Source organism: Mus pahari, chromosome 13, assembly GCF_900095145.1.
Source record: "Mus pahari chromosome 13, PAHARI_EIJ_v1.1, whole genome shotgun sequence".
Taxonomy (NCBI): Eukaryota; Metazoa; Chordata; class Mammalia; order Rodentia; family Muridae; genus Mus; species Mus pahari.
The window spans coordinates 20656237-20678882 of record NC_034602.1 but is presented as its reverse complement, the minus strand read 5'-3'; the positions used below and the strand labels follow the sequence as shown (position 1 = coordinate 20678882).

The following is a 22646-nucleotide window of genomic DNA, read 5'->3' as shown; positions in this document are numbered from 1 at the left end:
ACCACAGCCTGTGGCTCTCAGGGTTGGACCCAGTCGCTTGGGCTACCAGAGCAAGAAAGAGCCTTGGAGGAAGGAAGCCTGCAGGTGTGTAGAGAATTGGTGGTGAAGGATGGAGTTGAGAAGGCAGGAAATGGTAGGCCTACGGTTGGGATGTAGAGACTGCTATGTCCATGTGGAAGCAAGGGAGGAGAGAGGCTGTACATTTCCTATGAAAAGCAAATGGTTTAGTTCTGAAACTGTGGCCAGAAATTAGATTTTTCATTAGCCTCTAGAGTTTTTTCTTTTTTACAATTAAAAAAAAAGTAAAATAAAATAAATACTCCTATTTATTTATGTATTTAATGTGCATTAGTGTTTTGCCTATGTGTATATCTGTGTGAGGGTGTCAGATTCTCCTGGAACTGGAGTTACAGACGGTTGTGAGCTGCCATGTGGGTGTTGGGAATTACACCACAGTCCTCTGGAAGAGCAGTCAGTTCTCTTAACTGCTGAGCCATCTCTCTAGGTATTAACCTCTATATTTTCAAGTGTATTCATTTCTTTGTGGTTCTGATTTCACTGGGATTGGGGTAAATGTAAGGAAAGAAGCATAAGAAATTCACACACACACACACCCACAAACCGCCCCCCCCACATACTGTACATAACACACAAACACACACTGACACACACACACACACACACACACACACACACACACACACACACACACACACAGTGGGGCTCCAAAAGCACAGCCAAATTTGAACTAAGGTCTGAGTTCCCATCTTCATGATGGGAACAGAACAGATCCAAACACTCCCCCTTCTGCTCACCCTTTCAGCCTCCTCGGCAGTGTCAGGACTATAAGAGATAGGAGAAAGAGGAATGCGGGTTCTGGAACGTTCTTCCAATTCCAAATCCAGACCCTTGGTTGCATCTTGTAAAGATTCAGTAAAAAACTTGCTGTCGTGTTTCCGTTTCCAAGCAAAGACCAGTGCTGCCAAGCAGATCTGGAAGAGAGGTGCCCAGCACCCACATCTGTTTGTGCCCCTCCCACAGAGCCATCTTCCTGGTCTTGCACTACCAGCTGACTTTATCTCACTTCAAAATAGGTACCAGAAGCCACTACCCTGAAATCCCTAGTACTCAGTTATCAGGTTGGCCTCCATCAAGAGACTTTCGAGGGGCCCCTATGGAACAGATTCATAAACTGAAAATATAAGCAAAATGACTCATCTCATTTGGGAATTTTAAAAATAAGGATTTCGAATGTTGGGTTAAGGTGGAGCTTCTTAGCCCAGGGCCTGGCTCCCAGATTTTCTTATCACATCTAAGTCAAACTCTAAAGCCTCAAACCACCAGAAATGCAAACCTGTGACCCCTCTCCTCCCTGGTCCCATGTTGACAAAGACACCTTCACCACAGTGGGGTTTCTTACCATGAGTGGCTGGGTGATGAATGCGCAGCAGACCAGAGAGAGAAGCAGCAGGTGAAGCCACCACATAGACTGTGCTGGCACAAACCTGCTCAGGAGAAGGGTCTGTCAGCACCTTCATGGGAGTTAGCTACCCACGAAGCCAGTTATAGCCAGATGCCATGATGCCTGTACTGCTGGGAGACCTGGGGGTTCTTGAGGAGGGGTTGTGGGATGGGTACCAAGTCTGCCTGCCCATCAAAGCAGAGTCCTTCCCTGTTGAGGGGACACCAACCTCCCTGAAACTTCAGGACCAAGAGTAAGAGGGCCTGAAGTAAAGACGGGACATATCACAGCCGAGGAGTTGGGAAATGTAGGTGATGGAGGTGTGGACACTTGGTATTTTATCCCCATGACTTTGGATTACATATGCCCAGTGTCCATCCTTTACAGATAGGTAAACTGAGGTGTGAAGGAACTCCTAGTGCCTGTCCTGTCCTCACCCAGTGACCAGCAGTGCACTTGGGAGAAGGGATACTGTCAAGAAGAAAGGGCCTTCGGTGGCTACTCTTCTCATGGGTTAGAAACATGGTATGGGTTTCTCCAGAGCCACAAGGGGGTGGCCCTTCAGTCTTCAGTGGTGGCCCAAACTACACAGGAGCCAGATGAAGAGGGATGAATAGGGAGGACTGGTTAGGATCTATGATGTACGTATCATAGCCAAGCTCAATGTTATACATTTTTTTTTTTCTTTCCCCAAACACCACCAGTCGAAAAATGGTTGAGCATCAGGGTTTTTCCTCTGATAAGCTTAGAGGCAGAATGCGCCTCTTTTTAGTGCCCTTCCCATGCTTTTTGTTTCATAACCAGGACTCTGTCTAGATAGAGCTCCTGTTAAAGGCTAAGTGACCCTTTTGGGTGTGCATATGATTAATTCACCTTGGGAAGGGATGGAGTAAGGGAAAAGAATGATGGCATTGGTAACTAAATGAGTCCCCCAAACACAAGAGTCTCTTCACAGATCCTAGACATCAGCGCCTGAGGGTACCTAAAAACCTTAATACTTACCTGTAGCCTAGGAGCCCTGTCCCCAAACCACAGGCCAGGGAAGCTGATCCAGAGATAGCCCAGGCCACGGAGCTTGACCAGAGCAGACAGAACCTTGACTGCTGGGACCCAGGTTCTTCAAAACCACTGCTGAGAGCTAAGGCGGAACAAGATGGAGAACGGCAGGTTAGCAGATCTTGTCATTCCCGACCACAGTGTGACCGGGGCTTGTCACCTTGGCTGGGCCACAGGGTACCAGATATATGGTCACATGTTAACTGAGGTGTGAGGACAATAATCTTTCAATCAGTGGGCCCAGCAAAGCAGGTAGCCCTCCTCACGTGGCCCTCCCCTCTAAGCAGAACAAGTGGGCACAGATGGAGCTCCTTTTGATAATGATCTTTGAACTGGGCATTGGTCTTTGCCTGAAGTAATACTCTGACATTCCTACTGAGCCAGGTTCATCAGGCCCTTCAATCCCAATGATCAGACAAGATGACATCATTTCCTAGGACATTCAGGTTCCAGTGGGACTCACCCCTGACGCTATGGAATGGCCTTCCCTATTATCTCCCCTCTCTTCCAGCTCAGTTATCATCTGCCATAATTTGAAGCTGGAGCTGATACTATTTTACACAGAAAGAAGTGGAGCTTTAACTTTCAGAATATTTAAAGTGTGTGTGTGGGTCTCATTGTGCCTTTAAAAAGGGTTGCATCAAGCTTGTTAGCCACACTTGCCAGGATTGGACTGACGCCAAACGTTATGATTTTAGCTAGGACCAGCTCCATACCCATGCTTGGGTTTTAGAGGAGACCAGCATGGTCAATGTCATTTGGACCAAGTACATCCTGCGTGTGCTGCCTCTCCAGATGGGCACAGACCACTGATTTGTCAGCAGGAACAGGGGCTACTCAGTATGGCCGTAGAGTGATGTCACCTTGTGAACTGGGAGGAGAGTAATGGCTTTTCTCTCTCAGCTCAGGATGTTTATCTCTGCAGGCCTCCAGTGGGAATGGTGAACAGACCTCGCCACTGCTGCTGGCTGCTATCCTCCAAGCTTGGTCGGTCCCGGGGAGAAGGTCTGATGTGGGATGCTGAAATTATGACAAGGTTAGGCCAGGTCAATGCAAATTTTTCTGCTGTGTCCGAACACTAGTGCCTGTTGTAGCCATCTCTGAGGACAGGCATGGTCAGACAGGGTCAAGCACAGGTCTCGGATGGCTTTCCAAGATGTCATTTTCTCTTCTGGCCTAGCTCTCTTGTTCCTAACCTCCAATTCCATCTTCCTACCCTGGGGCCAATGCTGGTGGCCTCCAGGCAGTCAGACTGTTAGGTTGCAAAGCCCACTAGGGGACGAAAGGTTGGAGGGGAGGGCTAGTGGGGGCCTGAGAGTGCCTTACCTAGCAACAGGTGCTAGAAGCTGTGGAGCAGAGTAAACCATTGCCTGGAGCATGGGAATCAGGACCCAGCTATTCATTGGATCCAACCATGGCCAGGCCACAGACACAGGAAGACGTCAGTGAAAACCAGGTTTTAGCATCTGTAGATGTTTGAATGAAAATGGCCCCATAGGCCCATAGTAAATGTCACTATCAGGAGGTGTGGCCTTGTTGGAATAGGTGTGGTGGTGGTAGAGGAAGTGTGTCACTAGGGGTGGGCTTTGGGGTCTCAGATGCTTAAGTCAGGCCTAGTGTGTGTCATTCTCTTCCTGCTGCCTCTGGATCCACATGTAGAACTCTCAGTTTCTTCTCCAGCAACACGTCTGCCTGTATGCTACCATGCTTCCCACCATGACAATAATTGACTAAACTTCTGAATTGTAAGCCAGCTCCAGTTAAATGTTTTCCTTTATAAGAGTTGCCGTGGCCATGGTGTCCCTTCACAGTAATAGAAACCCTGACTAAGACAGCATCTTATCCTATACAATTAGCAACTGGATGTCATGAAACTTACTGGGGAGGGCTGCCTTGAATCGGGTCTCTCACTGGAATCAGGGCCTGATGGGGAGAAAAAGCAAATGTCAGACACTTAACTAGGCATTGCTGTGGTACTACAGGTGATGCTTCTCTCTTGTCCCCATCAGGGTGACCCTGAGAGACCAGACAGGGCTGAGATGAGAACTCTTGATGTCTCCATCCTGATATGGGCCTGGACTAGCCCTCAACCACCCAGGGCTACTCACCAGAAGCCACAGAGCCAGAGAAAATTGTGTAGCTAAAAAATTAAAAGAGCCATCAGAGGGAAGAGTGATACATGTTTGCAAAAGGAAATCAATGAAGAACAGGATCTGGGAGAAGGAGTTTGTTCCCCACACAGCCATACTTTTTTGCCATGGGATGACTGGCTACCACTCATATTATTTTGGAAATGGTGGTTACAAGATTATTGTCTACAAGGGATGGTGGTCCAAGGGAAAAAAAAGTGATTTTAAATATATCTGGTGATGTTTATTTTCAATGAACAAGACAAACAGAAAGCATGGGACATACTGCCTGCTTAAGAGACTAGCCCCGGAGCCAGTGCAGCTTGTATTTTTAGTTTGCCATACCCTGAGGTATCTCTGTCTTCACTCCTCTTAGAGGCCACTGTGTTGAAGCCCGTAGATGCCCTCTGGCTTCCTGTGAAGCAAAGATGTTGGCTGGTAGGAGCATCTCACATTGGGGGGGGATCTTCTCAGGAGCCCAGGGCCACACAGCTACCGTACCTTGTTGCACCTGAAGAGCAGTGACAGGAGCTGTGCAGCTGGACAGGCCAGGAGGGTGCACAGCAGAGCTAGACGGAAGGGTTCCAGAGTGATAGCTGTGGGTCCCACATCCAGGGGGCACTGCAATGGTTCAAATGCATTGCAGTTATGTCCCTTGAGTCCAATGCACAGAATTCCAAATGTGTTCCATGAGGATGAGTCCTGTTTAGTTAAAGCCCTTTCTCCCAGAAGCCTTGCCTCTGCTATAGGGGTTGAGCAAGACAAAATACGCTTTTCCTTCTAGACACATCTTGTGAGCCAAATGCTTGCTAAACTCCCACAAGATCTGTACTCAGCGAAGTCCTGACAACGGTCCCCAAGGGAGGTGCCAAGAGGTTCGGTATGCCCCCAGCAGAGGAGGAGATGCCACCCTGGATCAGACCACTGGAGGCCCCCAGGGAAGCTGAGCTCCCCAGAGAACATAGCAGGTCCCCACTTGTCACGTGATGACATTTCTTCACCATTGTTTATTGTTACAAATTCTACCAATGTATTATTGTATTTTAAAATTCTGTGTATTTAAGTGTCACCATATCTGCTGCCACATAAAGCACACCTTATCCTAGGACAGATGACAGAACTCAATCTTGACATGGCTACTGTCACTGTATTGCCCAGCTGTCTGGAGGACCATGTGAACCTGGGGGCTGCCCCCATGAATGGTCATGGATTTATCATAGGAAACAACCTTAGGTTGGAGAGATGGCTCAGTGATTAAGAACATGTATTACTCTTGCAGGGGATCCTATTTCATTCCCTAACACCCACATCAGACAGCTCACGAACAATCTGACCCCTCCTCTGGACTAAGGTACCTGCATTCATAAGTTCACACTTTTACCCTCCTTATAACACATGTACACATAATAAAAATAATAAAAATAGATCTTCAAAAAAGATTAGCTCGTTTCCCCTTACCCTGACTATCATGTGTGGAACCCATGTCTGTTGAGGACTTGCAGAGTCTCCTAGCTCTGATACCAGTCATGTTACCTGCTGGAGCATGGGAATCAGGATCCAGCTACTCATTGGATCCAACCATGGCCAGGCCACAGACACAGGAAGACGTCAGTGAAATCCAGGTTTTAGCATCTGTAGATGTTTGAATGATAATGGCCACCAAGGTCCATAGTAAGTGTCACTATCAGGAGGTGTGGCCTTGTTGGAATAGGTGTGGTGGTGGTAGAGGAAGTGTGTCACTAGGGGTGGGCTTTGGGGTCTCAGATGCTTAAGCCTGGCCTAGTGTGTGTCATTCTCTTCCTGCCACCTCTGGATCTACATGTAGAGCTCTCCCCTACCTCTCCACTCAGTACACCGCTAGGTTGCTCCCCCTAGCGTAAGCCCTTCACCAGGAGCTCTGAGTTTTGCTTGTTAAAAGAACAAACCGTATGCCCGAGATTAGGAAGCCACTGTTGGAAAATTGCTGCCTCCCACCTGTTGATGGCCTCGCACAGTGACCAGGGCGGTGAGGCAAGAGTAGACACACAGCAGGCAGAAGGACACGGCAAGCCGCTGTGTGTGTAGGTAGCTGCTGGATGGGGGCTGACTGTACAGTGAAAGCCAGATGTGGAAATCCTCCAGGTACTCCGTGAACTTTGAATAGAAAAGCTGGAACAGAAAGCACAGGGGTTTCTCCAGACCCAAACATGCTCGAGCTTCGTGAAGTCCTGACTTTTAGAATGAGTCGCTTATCGTTTCTTGGCTTTTATTTTTCAGCTGGAAGCTGGACACTTCAAGGCTACTGGGTCGGTGCAGGCAGATGGCTCTTGTGGTAACCTGTTCTGTCTCCTTCCTCCCCACCCGCCACCTCTTCAGCAGTATCTCACTGGACCACACACTTCCTCCTCTGACGCTTCCGAAGCTTTCGTATCGGCTTGCTCTCTGCTTCACTCCTGCTAGCTCACAGAGACCTCCTGTCTTGGCCTCCCAACGTTTCTTTCCTTTCTGCTCTCAAAGGACTTTCTAGAGATCCCCGTTTCTCAGCATTTCCCCCAGAGACACAGTCATATTTTATCCAGGCACCAGCTCTGGGCGCACTGAGACCTGGGACTGACCTGCCTTCTACTCAGTAGTCTGACAAGGTCTACCGTCCAGCAGGTCATAATATCTTGTGGAATTTCACTGGATTTAAAAGATTTTGTGAAACTTAAATAAATAATATTTGGTGTTAAGCATTCTAGAAAAGAACTATTTATGGACAGAACTGGTATTACGAATATTATCAGAATAATCAACACATACCAACCAAATAGGTTTAATTGACTGAGGATATATCTTTTGCATATCAATTCCCAGATGACCATTGATTCCAGAGACCCAGCCATACACGCTCATGGGTGATGTAATCAGTCAAGTTAGGTTTCTCAAAGTTCTCAAGCTCAATAGCTGGAGAAACAACCACGGAGACTGTTATCCAAGGAATGTTACAGTTAAGCTGGGCTTCTAGTTTACAGTGCTAATTTTTTCTATATTCCATGGCTATTTAGAAATTATTGTTTAAAATTCATGTCAATTTACATTTAGCCATGCTTTATGCTAAATTGGCAATACCGGATACTCCTCAATCCAGTGACAATGGAAAAAAAAAAAAAAAACAAAAAACCAACAAGACCTAGTGCTCAGGAAATATCAGGCAGACAACATGGCTCAGAAGGTAAAAGTGCTTGCTGCCAAGCTTAATGACTTGAGTCCAATCACCAGGACCCACATGGTGGGAGGAGAGAACCAAATCATGTAAGTTGCTCTCTAACCTGTACATGTAGACTGTGACACACATGCACACACACACACACACACACACAACAAATGAATAAAAATGCTATGAAAATCTAAAAAAATTTTTTTTTTCTTCAGAAAAACAAGTCTCAAAGAAGTGTCTCTTGTGACATTTTGCTGCAATGGCAATAAATGTAGGAAAACTGTGTCTGTGTAACAGATAGCCTCAGCAAATAGCAGTGCACAGTGGGCCTTTAAGTTATCTAAAACACTGAACATAAAGTGTGAATGTTTGCAAACGGGCCAATGCCCATCAACAGGGAGAAAATGGGAATATTCAGGAAAGGAAAGTTCGTACTTGGTCTGTGAGATTATAGACAATTTTGTCACCTATTGGGACTTATCTATCATATAACATTGCAGTCATGACATGTCAGTACTCTGTGACAGTGGAACTGTTGATAGCACATGGGTTAACAAGTCTTTAATTTGGGACCTCTCAGATGCTGCAGATCACCAGCAGCCAGAAGTTCTAGAAATGTATTATTGATGCAGATCAAAGAACTGCCTTATGGTAAAGACAACGCAGTGATCTCCTTCAAACTGAAATGTCCCCTCCTGGAGGAGAAGAGCAGTGCTAACACCTGGGGAGCTCTCAAAACAAGAGCTTCACAAATATCTGCTCCACGGTTAGGAAAACAGTAAACAATTGCTTTGGAGAGGTTGGGGGCTGCCTTCAAGTAGGGCAGTGCTCCAGGGATGCTACATTAGTGGGTCACCACCCATGTGGGGGTGGGCTTTTTCATGATGTAGCTGGATGTAATCATTTCTTTGATGCGTTGTCAGTTCCTATGTGGGTGAACAGACGCTTCAGAAGTTACATGATGTGGGTATCTTGCCAGTTAATTACTTCATGTTGAGAAATCACAACTTTAGAAAGAGAAGCAACCGTGGGCACCAAAGAATACCAGTCATTCTGATATATCACTGGTCACCTGCATGGAGCCTACCTTCCAGAAACCAAGACCATGGCTCCGGCAGAAGAATTCTCGTAACACATGGCCACCCGATTTGCTCACAGCCAGCCAGCACTGAGCAGAGAAGAACCAGGCTTGTCCTGAGCATAGCTCCTTCACCATCACGTGGCTGATGAACCAGCATGGGGAAGGTCCACTACTGTCGTGCCAGAGGCGGATCTTCTGGAGTGGACCCAGTTGGTGAGGTGTGCTAGTGCACACAGAAATGTCTTATCAGCCGTGTGTATATGTGTTACAGTGCCTATAAAAACCTTAGCAACTCTGATATGGCCCTTAGGGACAGTGGGTTCCAATTAGCATTGTGACTACTAGGGGCATACAGGCATAGCAGATCTACTCTAACACCCCCTTTATCATCAGTTTAATTATCATGGTTTCAGTTATCAAGAACAAATGAAAAACACCAATGGAAAGTTCTAGAAATAAACAATTCCTAAAGTTTGATCATGCCTTCCTATGCTTCATCAGCGAGCTTTATCTTAGGATGATGCTCAGAAAGGCAATGTTCTCAGCTCTGTGTCTTTGTGATATACCTCATTCTGACCAGCCCCTTTCCCCAGACACGTGGTTGCAGTAGTCATTGATACCTCAGAATGAAGGTATGCCTGGAATTCCTTCCAAATAAGGGCTTCTCTGGACAGCAGAGTTCTTTGGTTTCTGAGCATCCTTTTTCACCGCATAGAACAATGAAAACCTTAAGGCAGAAGCAGGTATGAGAGCTAAGGATGTGTCACAGAGGCTATGGGGTATTACCTGGCCTCACTTCAGCTCAGTACTGGTGGCTCCCAGCACCGAGTCCCGCTGTGGGGCCTGCATGGCTTGCAGAGTCTTCACAGACCAAGATGCTGTTGGCATGTTGGGCTGCAGGACACCTGAGTGGGAGCAGGGCTGGCGGGTGGGGTACTGATGTCCACAAGGGGCACTGTAGGGTAGATAGCATGCTGCGTTGTGCTTATTACTTTCCATGATACCTGTCACACAGGAATCTTCAGCTTTGGTGTGGTATAATTTTATTAACCTCTCATTAAGGAAGTATTAATCTCTTGTCTTTGAAATCCTGTCCTACAAAGTTCCGAGCAGAGACTGAAGGAATGACCATCCAGAGACTGCCCTACCTGGGGATCCATCCCATAAACAACCACCAAACCCAGACACTATTGCAGATGCCAACAAGAGCTTGCTGACAGGAGCCTGATATAGCTGTCTCCTGAGAGGCTCTGCCAGTCCCTGGCAAATACAGAAGTGTATGCTCACAGTCATCCATTGGACAGAGCACAGGGTCCCCAGTGAAGGAGCTAGAGAAAGCACCCAAGGAGCTGAAGGGGTTTGCAGCCCCACAGAGGAACATCAATATGAACTAACCAGTACCCCCAGAGCTCCCTGGGACTAAACCACCAATCAAAGAAAACACATGGCGGGACTCATGGCTCTAGATGCATATGTAGCAGAGGATGGCCTAGTTGGCTATCAATGGGAGGAGAGGCTCTTAGTCCTGTGAAGGTTCTATGTCCCAGTATAGGGGAATGCCAGGGCCAGGAATTGGGAGTGGGTTGGTTGGGGAACAGGATGAGGGGATAGGGGATTTTCAGAGGGGAAAGCAGGAAAGGGGATAGATAACATTTGAAATGTAAATAAAGAAAATATCTAATTAAAAAAAATCCTGTCCTAGTCCAAAGTAATCTTCTCTGAGTAGTTACTGAATTTTTTAATAAAATTATCTTTCTGTTTTTAGACTTCTAGATTAATTTTTGTGTCTATACCTAATGTTAATTAAAGATTTCATATTGCTTTCTTTTGCAAGGTCTGTGGTTGCTCTGAGACAGTTTGCTGAATATTCTCTCTGAACTACAATAACTAGACACACACTTGGGCCATCCCATAACTCTACTAGCCAACCCCATAAGACACTCCGCTGTGATGGCTCTTGCCTGGATGTCTGGGCAAGTTAGCCCTGTTCTCTTTCAGATCGTTAGGTTTAATGTTCTCATGGGCACTAGTGTTCCCTTCCACATAAACTTTACAATCAATAATTCCTGTTCCATAAGACATTATTCTGAAATTATAGTTGGTTTCATTGGCTTTAATCTCTTTATGTCTTAGGTTTGTTGTTGTTGTTGTTGTTGTTTGTATGCGTGTGTTTACATTAAGACAGATGGTATGGTGGCTGGGTGTGGCACACGCCTTTAACCCCAGCACTTGGGAAGAAGAGGCAGGACTATCTCTGAGTTTGAGACCAGCCTGGGCTACAGAGCAAGTTCTAGGCCAACTGGGGTTATATAGTGAGATTTTTGTATCAACAAACAGACAAATAATTCAGCAAAACAAAACCAAAGAACTCCCCCCCCCCCGCGCGCGCATATCCCAAAATGTGTGTTTAAGGTCTTACAGACAAGAGAAGCTGCTAAGAAAAATGTCTGGAAGCAATCACAGTCGTTGCAAAAGGAAGCAAATCAAACTCCAACCGGACAAGTAATATGGATATAGCAATAGACCAATTCACATTATCACCAGTTCTAAAGATTTATTACAGGGGGAAATTAGTTGTTAGCCATTGAATATTGAGTGAATTCTTTCCCTGTTGCTATTATATGTTAGGTGGCTTCACCTTCAGGTTCTCGTGACCTTGCTTCTAACTAGTGCAGTGAAAAATCACTGACTCCTGTGTGGATGGGTGGCATGTTCACCCTACTCCGATCATGAATCTAACAAGCTTGTCTAACTCTTTAGGCCCCTCTTTTTAACCTTGTTTTTCTACAAGCATATCAAGAGCACACAGATCTAGCTTCTAGCTTCTAAGCAAGGCCATACTCCCCTGCCTCTGGTCCTATGGTTTTCATAAAGCAGACATGGGTTTTGGAGGAAAAAAAATGTATGTATCAAGCACACATGTTGAATTCCTGGTGTATTTGTAGGGGAACATTGCTGGCGCATGTCCCTAAACCAGTTTGTTTCTGCCCCTGCAGACCTTTCTTCCGTAGCCCACTTTGGCCTGGGTGCTTCTCTGGGCTGCTAGGCTGGTCTTTCTTTGTCCTCCTCCCTCCTACCACTTCCTCCCCTCCTGTGACTTCATTGTTCATCTGCTTCTCTAGGGAACTCTGCCCTTAGCCACAAACTCCCAGCCTACCCCCCCCATTCCCATTTAGCCCCAAAACTAGTCTAGGAACTTCTTACTTCTATCTTGCCAGATCCTTCTCTGGGTGGACCATGCATTCAGTGTTAACTCAGAGGAACACAGCACAGTTCATAAAATCTCATAGACTCATTCAGAAGAAAACCATCTCTGAAGCTGCCTTGTTTGTTTGTTTGTTTGTTTGAGACAGGGTTTCTCTGTATAGCCCTGGCTGTCCTGGAACTCACTTTGTAGACCAGGCTGACCTCGAACTCAGAAATCTGCCTGCCTCTGCCTCTCGAGTGCTGGGATTAAAGGTGTGCGCTTTTTATAGGAAGGCAGAAAGGGGAATGAGAGTCAGGGGGCAGGATGACAGGGGATCATCTCATTGTCAGTCATACTATCAGGCCCTCCACACCCTTAGACCTCACTAAAGGATTTGCTAGGAGCTCACATTACCTTTGAGGTAAATCTGGCTGGTGATCGGAAGCCAGTGTCAATGACGACTGCATACAGCTGGTAGCCAGGCGGTGCATCTTCTTCCAGAAAAATAAAACCTGGATTCTTTTTCTCCTGACAATCTATACATCTGCTTTTACTCACCAAAAATCCATAAAGAACCAAGAAAAATACACTGAAAATACCAGGGAGCAAGTTGTGTGGGTGACTGTAAACAAAGGAAGAGAAATTATGGGAATTCCTCATGGGAACTGGCATTCAGGAAGCCCTATTAGTATTTCAAAAGTTCACAAGCTCTCGTTGGTTGGTCGTCATGGACATATTTTCCAAACACCTCATACTGGTTCAGTGGAAGGAGACTCTGAAAGCAAAGAGTTGCTCGTGGCAAATGCCAGGCACCCCACACCCTACACTGAAGCCACAAGGGAGGGGCCTATGATGATCCAGCTGCAGGGGGGTGGGGGTAGAAAGCTGCACCCTGCCAGGTCCAATGAACTTAAAAATGGGCTGTGAAATTGAAAAAGAATTCCAGGGCCGGGGGGGGGGGGGTCCGGCTCAGTTGTAGAGTACTTGCCTAACATAGCTGAGGCTCTGGGTTTAATCCTTAGTATGAATGAAAAAAAAAATGGAAGAAGAGAAGAGAAAAAGGAAGAATGTCCCTATGTGGGGCAAGCTTTGTAATACTGATGCGCCTTTTGGTTCTCCTCATGCTGCCTACTAGCAGAGCAAGAAGCTCTAGATGTTCCGGTGTGCCTCTTCTGCATACCCATGTTCCTGTGACGGAGGCTGCTGGCTCTCTACCTGTGACTTACACTCCCCTGGTCCCTGCTACTGATGTACCAAGTCTGCCCGGGAGAGCAAGCACCCAGCCCCCTCCTCTCTGTAGACCCACAGAGAGTCATCCATGTAAAGTCCCTCCAGCTGGAACCTTGGTATACCTGGGACCTGGGCTTTATCTGTGTTTGAAAAATTGTGGAGGGACTATGCTGTGTGGGAATGCCGTCTTCCTAGTCTCCTGCCTCATTACTCTGACTCCACCTAAGAACTAGGGGATGCTCTTGATCCCCAGAGTTTGTTCTTCTAGAGCAGAACCAGAACCAGTTCACACTTGCTCTCAAGCATACACCATGAACTGACAGCCTCTGGTTCCAGCCCACCCTTTCTTTTCCTCCATTATATCTGGACCCTCCCAGATGTCACCAGTGCTTTGGGTGTCGTCGGGTGATACTTTCCGTCTGCAGTAGCCTCATGCTGCACCCCTTGCTTATTCACAAATAACACTGGTGTTTCAAAAACCAGGGCTGGCACTACTGTACTCCAAGCCCTGAGAACTGGTTGGCTGGACATCTTGCCTAGCATAGCATCCTTTCTTAGTAACTAATGATGTACTTGACACCTGTGGTGGTTTGAAGGAAAATGGCTCCCATAGGTTCACAATTGGCACTATTAGGGGGTGTGGCCTTGTTTGAGTAAGTGTGTCACTCACTGGTGGGTGGCTTTGAGGTTTCAAATGCTCCAACCAGGCCCAATGTTGCTCTCTCTTTATGCTACCTGTGGATCCAGATGTAGAGCTCTCAGCTACCTCTCTAGCACCATGTCCACCATGCTTCTAGCCATGACAATAATGAACGAAACCTCTGAACTGTAAGCCAGCCTCAATTAAATCCTTTCCTTATAAGAGTTTTGTGGTCATGGTGTCCCTTTACGGAAATAGAAACTGTACCTAAGATACTACATATCAGGTCTACCAACTAATCTACTAAGTACTGTGCGTGAGTGAAGTATGGTTTCATATTCTACCAATATAAGTGCAAAAAAAAAAATCCAAAGTGGCTTTCCCTCAGTGCACTCATTTTCCATACTCTAAATATAGATGTTTGTTATGGTATGTTCCATATCAGTGATTACATGGTAACTTTAAACCTTATCATTTAAAATAGAGTAGAGGTTGTTATTGAAAATGATGCTAAGATTGTACGAGCAAATCAGTGCAAGCAAACTTAGGGTCATTATTTATTGTTGTAGATATTCATTAAATTGGTAATAATTGACCCAGTCTACACTGAAATATAGCCAAGCTTAAAAGTAAGAGAGATATGGCTTCCTGGTGGTCATAAGGCTCCTGCCAGTGGTTGTAAAGTATAAACAGTAATATAGCATATAAGACTAGCAGTCCTAACATCTGCTCCAGAAAACAAACACGTTACATACGTGTTAAGTATAAACTCAGCAGAGCGTGGGCGTCCCTTAAGTGGTCCCCAGAACACATGGAACGAGGTTTTCCTTTGGAGAATGGAACTCACCTCTGAAACTCAGAAATGCTGCTCACTTCAAGAGTGGCGTTCAGCTTTCTTCTTAGGACAGAGACAGGTGCAAGCTGATGGTAGCTAGAAGGGGAAGGCACAGGAGGCTAGTAATACAGGGAGGGCATAGGGGTTTGGGATGGAACAGTGAGAAGCTGGCAAAAAGGAAGCTACCTTATGATGTAGGCCAATTTGCCATGTCTTCATTTTTGTAACTTACTGAAGTACCACAGAGCCTCGAGCCTGGTACTAGGAGTTAGCTCCCAAGGGAATTAGCCTGAAATGTCAGGCATGGGGCACACTGCCCCCTACAGGCAGGCTTACTACAGCACACCCTTACATCAGAGGTTAGAGCCTCATGTGGACTGACATTTGTGAAGTGCCTGTCCTAGTCCTTACAGACATCCCATCATTGCTAAGCCTGATGTGAGAACTACTGTAAATCCTATTTGCGATCCTGGCTCTTGGGGGAAAAGGTACTAGGTAGTAGAAAACAAAGGATTATTTTTATGTATAATTTAACAGCGAAGAATGCTGAAACACCGCAACATTATCAGCAAGTTTCCACAGCACCACATTATTGTAAAGAGCTACTACAAGGCCATAGTAATAAAAAAAAATATTCTCTCTCTCTCTCTCTCTCATACACTTATGCATTTGAGTGTGTGTGCACGCACACACACACAATTAAATTTGCAGGAAAATGGCTGGAACTGGAAAATATTATGTGCATGAGTTAAACCAGCCCCAGAAAACAAATGTCTTGTTCTTTTTCACATATGGATTCTAGTTTTAAATTTTTATATTTCCATGTTTATTTGGAGTAAGTGTCAGTAGAAGCCAGGAAGCAAGAGAGGAACCACGAGAGGCTGCAGCAGGAAAGGTCTTGGGAGGGGAAGGGAACACATGTGAAAGCCGGGGAGGGCGGAAGGAGAGAAAAGGTTCAAATGGAGAGGGGAAAACGTGGGAAAGGTAAGGGTTGGGTCAACCAAAACGAAAAACTTACACAAAGAAATGGAAGTTTGCTATTTATAATCTAAAGATACTATAATAATGAACAGTTGGAAGTGAGGAACCCTGCATAAGTGTGCACAAGTGTGCAACACCTCCTCATGACTTATTGGCCATGGGGTCCCCAGAAGCTCCCCAAACAATACATACTCCTACCACTGCTCTTGGCCATGAACCAGAACTAGATGGTAAGACGCTACTGCTGAAGGCACTCTACGGTTAGAACACAGCACCCAGAAAATAAGCTGGAACCGAGCTGGAAACTTCCTCCCTGCTGGCGAGCATTCACAGTGCTGGAAGGTGTTATTCACACTGCAGGGGCAGGAACATCATCAGTGATGTTATCCAGCTGTGGACCGTACACCATCTACTACTGACTTGCCAGACAATGCATGACCACTGGTATGATGGAGGCAGGACTGATTTGGAGGTAAGCAATAGTTTTCTGATTGGATTTGAAGCTTCCTTCATTGTGGGGAACATAATGCCTGGTATTGTACAGTTGATAAAATACCTTTGTCTGTGTATATTGACTGACCTTTTGCTAAGTAGAGTAGTCAAACTATCTTATAAATATGCATTTTTATAGACATAGATTAGTGTTTTTTTCAACCTTGGTCAGAGAAGCATGCAGTTTTAGTGACTTAATGCAGAAGCTCAGAACTCATCAAAATGCTGAGAAAGTGACTGTTGAGTGCTCAACTCTAAATAGGACATCTATAGAACCTCCATCAGGGCCCAAGAAACATTGCGAAGAGGGGTCATAAAGATGAGGAGCCAGACGATGCCCAGGAACACTCTGAAATGTCATCCTCTGGATACAACATGGCCATTGCAACCATGGATTCACGGTTGCTGTAGCTACCGGCATAAAACTCCAAGGAAACAGTATCTTCCAGACACAACAGGACAGATGCTCATAGGAACCCACAGACATGGTGGAAACATGCACAGGATCTACACAGGTTCAGGCCAGATGCGGTCCTAGTGCTGAGAAGGGAAGTAGACACACACACACACACACACACACACACACACACACACACGATTAGAAAGTAGGAGGGGAACCAGGAGTGAAAGGCAAACAAGAGAGGGTAATGTGGGATTAATATGATCAAATGCTTTTTAAATGAATAAAAAATATTCAACACAGGAAAAATAACAAGTGGATGTAAATGTCACCAGCTTAATACAAGTTGAACAGGTTTGATCCCTAACAGGCAAACACAACACACAACTCCTTGTGGCTTCTCTGTTCTTAACAGGGATAAGACTTTCTATACTAGTAAGTATTGAATTTCTACACCATTGAGAAAGTATGGGCAGCACAAAGGAATGGAATAAAGCAAGCAATCATAAGATTGTTACATCTATGCCTGGTGATAAATAATGTTTACTATAGTGATATTACCCAGATTACCCAAAATGACCAGGATAGCTGCCTGCCTATATCCATGAGGAGACTTCTCTTTCCAGGTGAAGTTAACTTTCAAATCATGCCCTCTGCACACAGGGGAATGGGGTGACAGGGTTTGTAACAGTAGAGAATCCATCTGTTTGACTACAAAACGCACAGTCACAGGATGCCAGGACATCTACGCAAAGCCATCTGGTGAGCTCATGTGCCACTCATTTGCTGACTCATCTCTCAGTGGGCACTGACTACATGCAACATGCTAGGTATTGCAGGTGGCTCAGGCCAGAAGCCCAGCAGACACCAGCACCTTTCCTTGGGAACCACAAGACTGACTTGCAGACAGGTGAAGGAGGCACACGCTGTTAGGCTAGCATCTATCAAGATTGCTCAACTTTCATGATGGGACATTGCTCATGGAAGACCCTAGTGAGTGGCACAAATGCAGAAGAAAAGGGAGTCAGTTGCTAAAATTTCCAGGTTTTCCCCCAGCAGTAGTGTACCTGTACCTGCAGTTGACTTTTTCAGTTGAAGATCCTGGCTGTGGAGAGAGGCCTTCAGATCGCCATTCTGTCTTGTCCCAAAACACACATTGGATCCACTGGAAATGCACTGTATAGTTTACAGCCCCAGCAAGATATTTGTTTGGAGGTTTTCTGTCATAGTCAGCATCTAATAGGGATAAATATCCCACATTGGCTCCTAGGGGGAAAAAAACCATCAATAATCCTATGACCTTTGCAAGGGGCATGCTTCATCCGCAAAGCAAGTGGAAGGGCAGCTGGGGACAGAGAACCAAAGAGGGAAGGAGTGAAAGGTTCGTCATATTCTGGCCATTTCCTGCTCAGGGGAGTTTCCAATGAATTGAACACACCCAGACTTTCATTTGTGAGTGACAGAGTTCCTGGGAGAAAAATAGTGTTTCCAGTTCCACCATGTTCCAAGTCCTTCCTGACATCCCAAACAAAGGGATCTCATCATCTGGTGTGATGGAGACACTTCAGCTCCTCTGTAGCTACCATTCAAGCCTCTTCTGCTTCTTCTCAGACCATTAGCCACTCTACCAAGCACTATGCTTCTGGAGACACAGACTGGGTTTAGCCAATTAGCTCTTGATACATTTGATATTAAAAGTAAAAGCACTTAAATTCTACGTATGTGAAGTTTTCTCCTGAGATTTTTAAATACATGGTTTTGGAACAGTTCGATATTAATTGTTTGTAAAACTATGAAATTGATAGGGAAATGGCAAGTGGATAGGAGTGCTTGCTGTGCCAGCACCAGGACATGAGTTCAAATCCCCAGAACCTGCATAAAATGTTTGATGGGGTCACACGTTTGCTTGTAATCTAGTGCTGTGGGGAGTGGAGACAAGATGATCACTGGCATTTGCTGGCCACAGGTCTAGTCTCAGGTTCACAGAGAAACCTTGTTTCATGGGAATAAGGTGGAGAAGGATAGAGCAGGACACTAAACATCTTTTTCTTTGCGCACACACACACACACAGATTTGCACACCTGCCCACATATGTGTGTATAAAGCACATACAACATAAACTTCAACCACACATTCTCACAATAAATAACTGAATAAATAAACATATAAAACAATAAAATTTAGACAATTCTTCATACAATATGCAATAATAAATAAGCCAGAGATCTAAAATGTAGTACTGACATTGTACCAGTACTAAATGATATGTAAATGGTTTCTCTCAAAACTCAGATATAAGAAATTGATTTCTAACAATGGCCTCAAATCTAAGAAACCATTGTTCCTCATCAAAGAAACTTCTCTTTGCAACAGATGGAGACAATCATAGGAGCCCACAACTGGTGAAAATGCAGCAATGAAGCAAGTGATGGTGGAGTGTCCAGTTGTAACCGGTGCATTTACAACATAGCTTCTGCATAGGAACAGGGAATATTCCTGAAGAATGGCTGGGAAGACTGTAAGAGCCAGGAGGCCAGAAAATCGACTGTGTGACTATGTCTTTTAGAAATGGCAGGGAACCACTAACCAAAGAGGACAAATGGAGGGACCCATAGCTCCAGCTGCATATGTAGCAGAGGATGGCCTTATATGGCATCAATGGAGGGGAGGCCCTTGGTCCTGTGGAGGTTTAATGCCCCAGCATAGGGAATGCTAGGGTGGTGAAGTTGGGAGTGGGTGAGTGGGTACGGGAGCCCCTGCATAGAAGCAGTGGGGAAAAGGGATGAGATAGGGGTTTGCAGAGGGGAAACTGGGAAGGGGGATAACATTTGAAATGTAAATAAATAAAATAACCAATAAGGAAAAAGAAATGGCAGGGAAGCATCACCCATACTACTTCAGTAACGTGACTGCCTAAACTAGACCCGAAGAAGTACAACACCAGTAGAGCTGATACATTGAGATGGGACAATCTCACAGGACCCCATGCTTAGATACAGAACTACAGGCAACTAATAAATAACGAGAGTGAGAGAATTGGTCTTCCCCAGGAATGAGCCATCTAATTGGTTATCCAGTACCAAGCTGTGGTTCAGCCTTGAAACACACACACACTTAAATGGACTGAGCAAGTTGTATTTATATGTTTAGGCATTTGTGTGCATGTGTGTGTAACAGTAAATAAGGCCATAGTTTGAAGAGGAAGCAAGAGGAAGCATAGGATGGAAAATAGGGGAGGTGAGTTATATAATTTTAATTAAAATAAGGCCAATAGATTTTCCCATTAAAATGTAATTTTATTGGTTTTACCATTTAAAATATTTTAAGATTGTATGATGCAGACTTGGATGTTGATGCAATAAAGAAAGAATAACACTGCCATGCACATATAGGCCACAGCATGTCCTCAGCACATAACAAGAATGGATCACTCACAGGCTTAGTATCCACTGACCTTTCCATGGAGCAGCAGGTACATACATCTGTACAGTCTGCTCATCCCAGAAGTAGACCCGCTTCACAAGAAAATCAGAAGGCGTGGCTCTCTCAGAGAACCTAGGGGCAAACATGATGTAGTGAGGTGCAGCTTTTCTTCTCTGTGTATATTTATGTTCCTTGTAACAAACATTCTTTGACCTAGAAAGGGATATCTGGAGATAATCAGGGCTAAAAAGAACCAATGTGGATTATCCCCTGATGCACAGCCTCTTAATATCAACCCCGCCCATATAATACTTTATCCCGTATACCCATTAAGAACAGACCAAAACCAAAACAACCAAACCAAACAAAACCTACTTCAGGAAAAAGCAAGACTAATGGCTAGTTCCCTTTGAGGAATGAGAGCTGAGGAACAGGACATGTGCATACTTATCTGTACCAAATGCTTCACCATACTATCAGGAAGTGTGGGATTGGCAGGTAGAGAGGCTCAAAATGGTCAGATAAAGAAATTCTCCTTTTGTGTGCGACTTTGAAAATTTAGGTGAAAATAATCCAGATTTTTTTTAGGCCAACAGAAACCTTTAGCTCACTTGCCAGATAGAGCCAAGCCAGTGAATGGAGACACAGCTATGTTGGAGCCTATCTGTGCAACAGAGGCATACCACACACCTTGCTCCTGAGTCCCCTCCAGCCAGTTGAGGGACTCACCTGGCCAAGCAGGTGCAGTGGAACAGCTAACAGCTGCCCAAACACAAGGAGATTCTGAGGACAGAAAGACCCAGGGCTGCCGCTCCCAGAAGACACTGCCCCTCCTCACCTGTCAATCAGCCACTAACATGACTTCTAGCACTGTTTCAGCCTGAGAGTCCAAAGAATCTCCAATAGCCTTTCCACATAGTCTAGCCACTAAATGAGACTGATCTAATCTCACATACTCAATGTAACTGAGAAAGAAGATTAATTTATTAAGTCTCTTTGGGAATATAAATTTGAACACATTTACTCCAGGTGAAAAAGGAGAAAAGAAACAAGTGATGGTGGGAACAGTAGAATAATTCTGGCCCAGGTCTGTGTTATCAGACTTCAAAATGAGGTTATCCATAGGATAACTGAAACTGAGGTGTTTCACATTCCAGTCAACAGGCAGGAACCCAGCTTCAAAAACAATAGCTCTAAACACACACACACACACACACACACACACACACACACACCTATGCATACATAATTTCTTTAGACAATGACCCTCATTATTCTTTAAAACTAATACACTCTTGGTCACAAATCCCCTTCAGGACACTCTGCTATGTAGGAATCTCTCTTCCACTGTAGCTGCCACCTCCACATACCTTACTAACAGCATGATGGGAAAGGCTCTTGTAACGGGCTGAGAGAATTTGATGTGTATCTGTAAAGATTCCTGGGAATTTTCTGAAAGCCCAGTGAACCGGTGGACATTCACCTCATCCCGAAGCAACACGCACATGGCTGGATTTCTCTTGTGCTGTCGTTGGAGAGAAAACAAGTCACGCCAAGTTTGTTTGGGAGGAGTAAGCGCATTATAAAGCAGCCAGCCCAGCCTGAATGAAGCAGAGGGAGTGGGACCTCCGCCTTTACCAGGTAGTCTTCTTCCCCAAACTCCATAGTCACAGGTGTCTCCAGTTGTCCTCTGAGGATAGGTCTTCTGCTCTTGCAGCTATAGAGCCTAGGGATCACGACACCACCCACCTTTGGGAACAAAAATAGATAGATAGATAGATAGATAGATAGATAGATAGATAGATAGATAGATAGGAATCTACCGGTTTCCTTCTCCACCTGTAGCAGATCCTCTGCCACAGGACTCCATACCCAAATAGCAGCCACGAGGGAGTGAGCCTCCCAGGAGTGTGGATAGGTCTGTGAGTACAGGTAGGACCACCACTGCTGCTCAGAGGAACCCACCCAGAACCTCAGGACACAGGAACCAAGGGGCTGCCTGGGACAGGAGTCTTCAGTCTCTGTCGGTGCCCAGAGCTGATCCTGTGCCACAGAACTACATATACAAATACCTCCAGGATAGAGCTGGTCTCCCAGGAGTGCCTACACACCTGCAAGCACAGGTAAGACCACCAATTCTCTTCAAATTCCTGGCCCAAGAGGGAAACTCACAAAGCCATCAGGACAAAGGAACCAGAGGTGAGCTGGGGATAGGATCTTTCTGGTATCTGTCTGCACCCCAGAGCTTACCCTGTACCACAGCTCTCCATTCCCAAATTCCTTCCAGAGAGAACTGGTCTCCCAGGGGTACTGACACAGGCTTGCAGGAACAACAAGCCAAAGTCAGAGACAGCAAGACCAGCTAACACCAGAGATAACCAGATGGCAAAAGGCATGCACAAGAACATAAGTAACAGGAGCTGGGCGTGGTGGCGTACGCCTTTAATCCCAGCACTCGGGAGGCAGAGGCAGGTGAATTTCTGAGTTTGAGGCCAGCCTGGTCTACAGAGTGAGTTCCAGGACAGCCAGGACTACACAGAGAAACCCTGTC

The 22646-nt window shown here is 45.5% G+C and overlaps 1 protein-coding gene across 1 annotated transcript in view; it reads right to left on the bottom strand.

Annotated features, from left to right (window-relative positions):
• Pkd1l1 (polycystin 1 like 1, transient receptor potential channel interacting) overlaps positions 1-22646 on the bottom strand; it is a 131776-nt gene that overhangs the window by 29101 nt on the left and 80029 nt on the right. Inside the window, exons 25-40 of the mRNA XM_021211181.1 lie at positions 21722-21844; positions 21466-21620; positions 20127-20227; positions 17745-17937; positions 14811-14894; positions 12508-12715; positions 9527-9633; positions 8913-9129; positions 6622-6795; positions 5149-5268; positions 4993-5062; positions 4398-4441; positions 3382-3538; positions 2465-2600; positions 1421-1505; positions 816-992 (exon numbers count right to left, since the gene is read on the bottom strand). Of these exons, the coding sequence (XP_021066840.1) occupies positions 816-992; positions 1421-1505; positions 2465-2600; positions 3382-3538; positions 4398-4441; positions 4993-5062; positions 5149-5268; positions 6622-6795; positions 8913-9129; positions 9527-9633; positions 12508-12715; positions 14811-14894; positions 17745-17937; positions 20127-20227; positions 21466-21620; positions 21722-21844 (2151 nt within the window). The remainder of the gene's footprint in view (positions 1-815; positions 993-1420; positions 1506-2464; positions 2601-3381; positions 3539-4397; positions 4442-4992; positions 5063-5148; positions 5269-6621; positions 6796-8912; positions 9130-9526; positions 9634-12507; positions 12716-14810; positions 14895-17744; positions 17938-20126; positions 20228-21465; positions 21621-21721; positions 21845-22646) is intronic.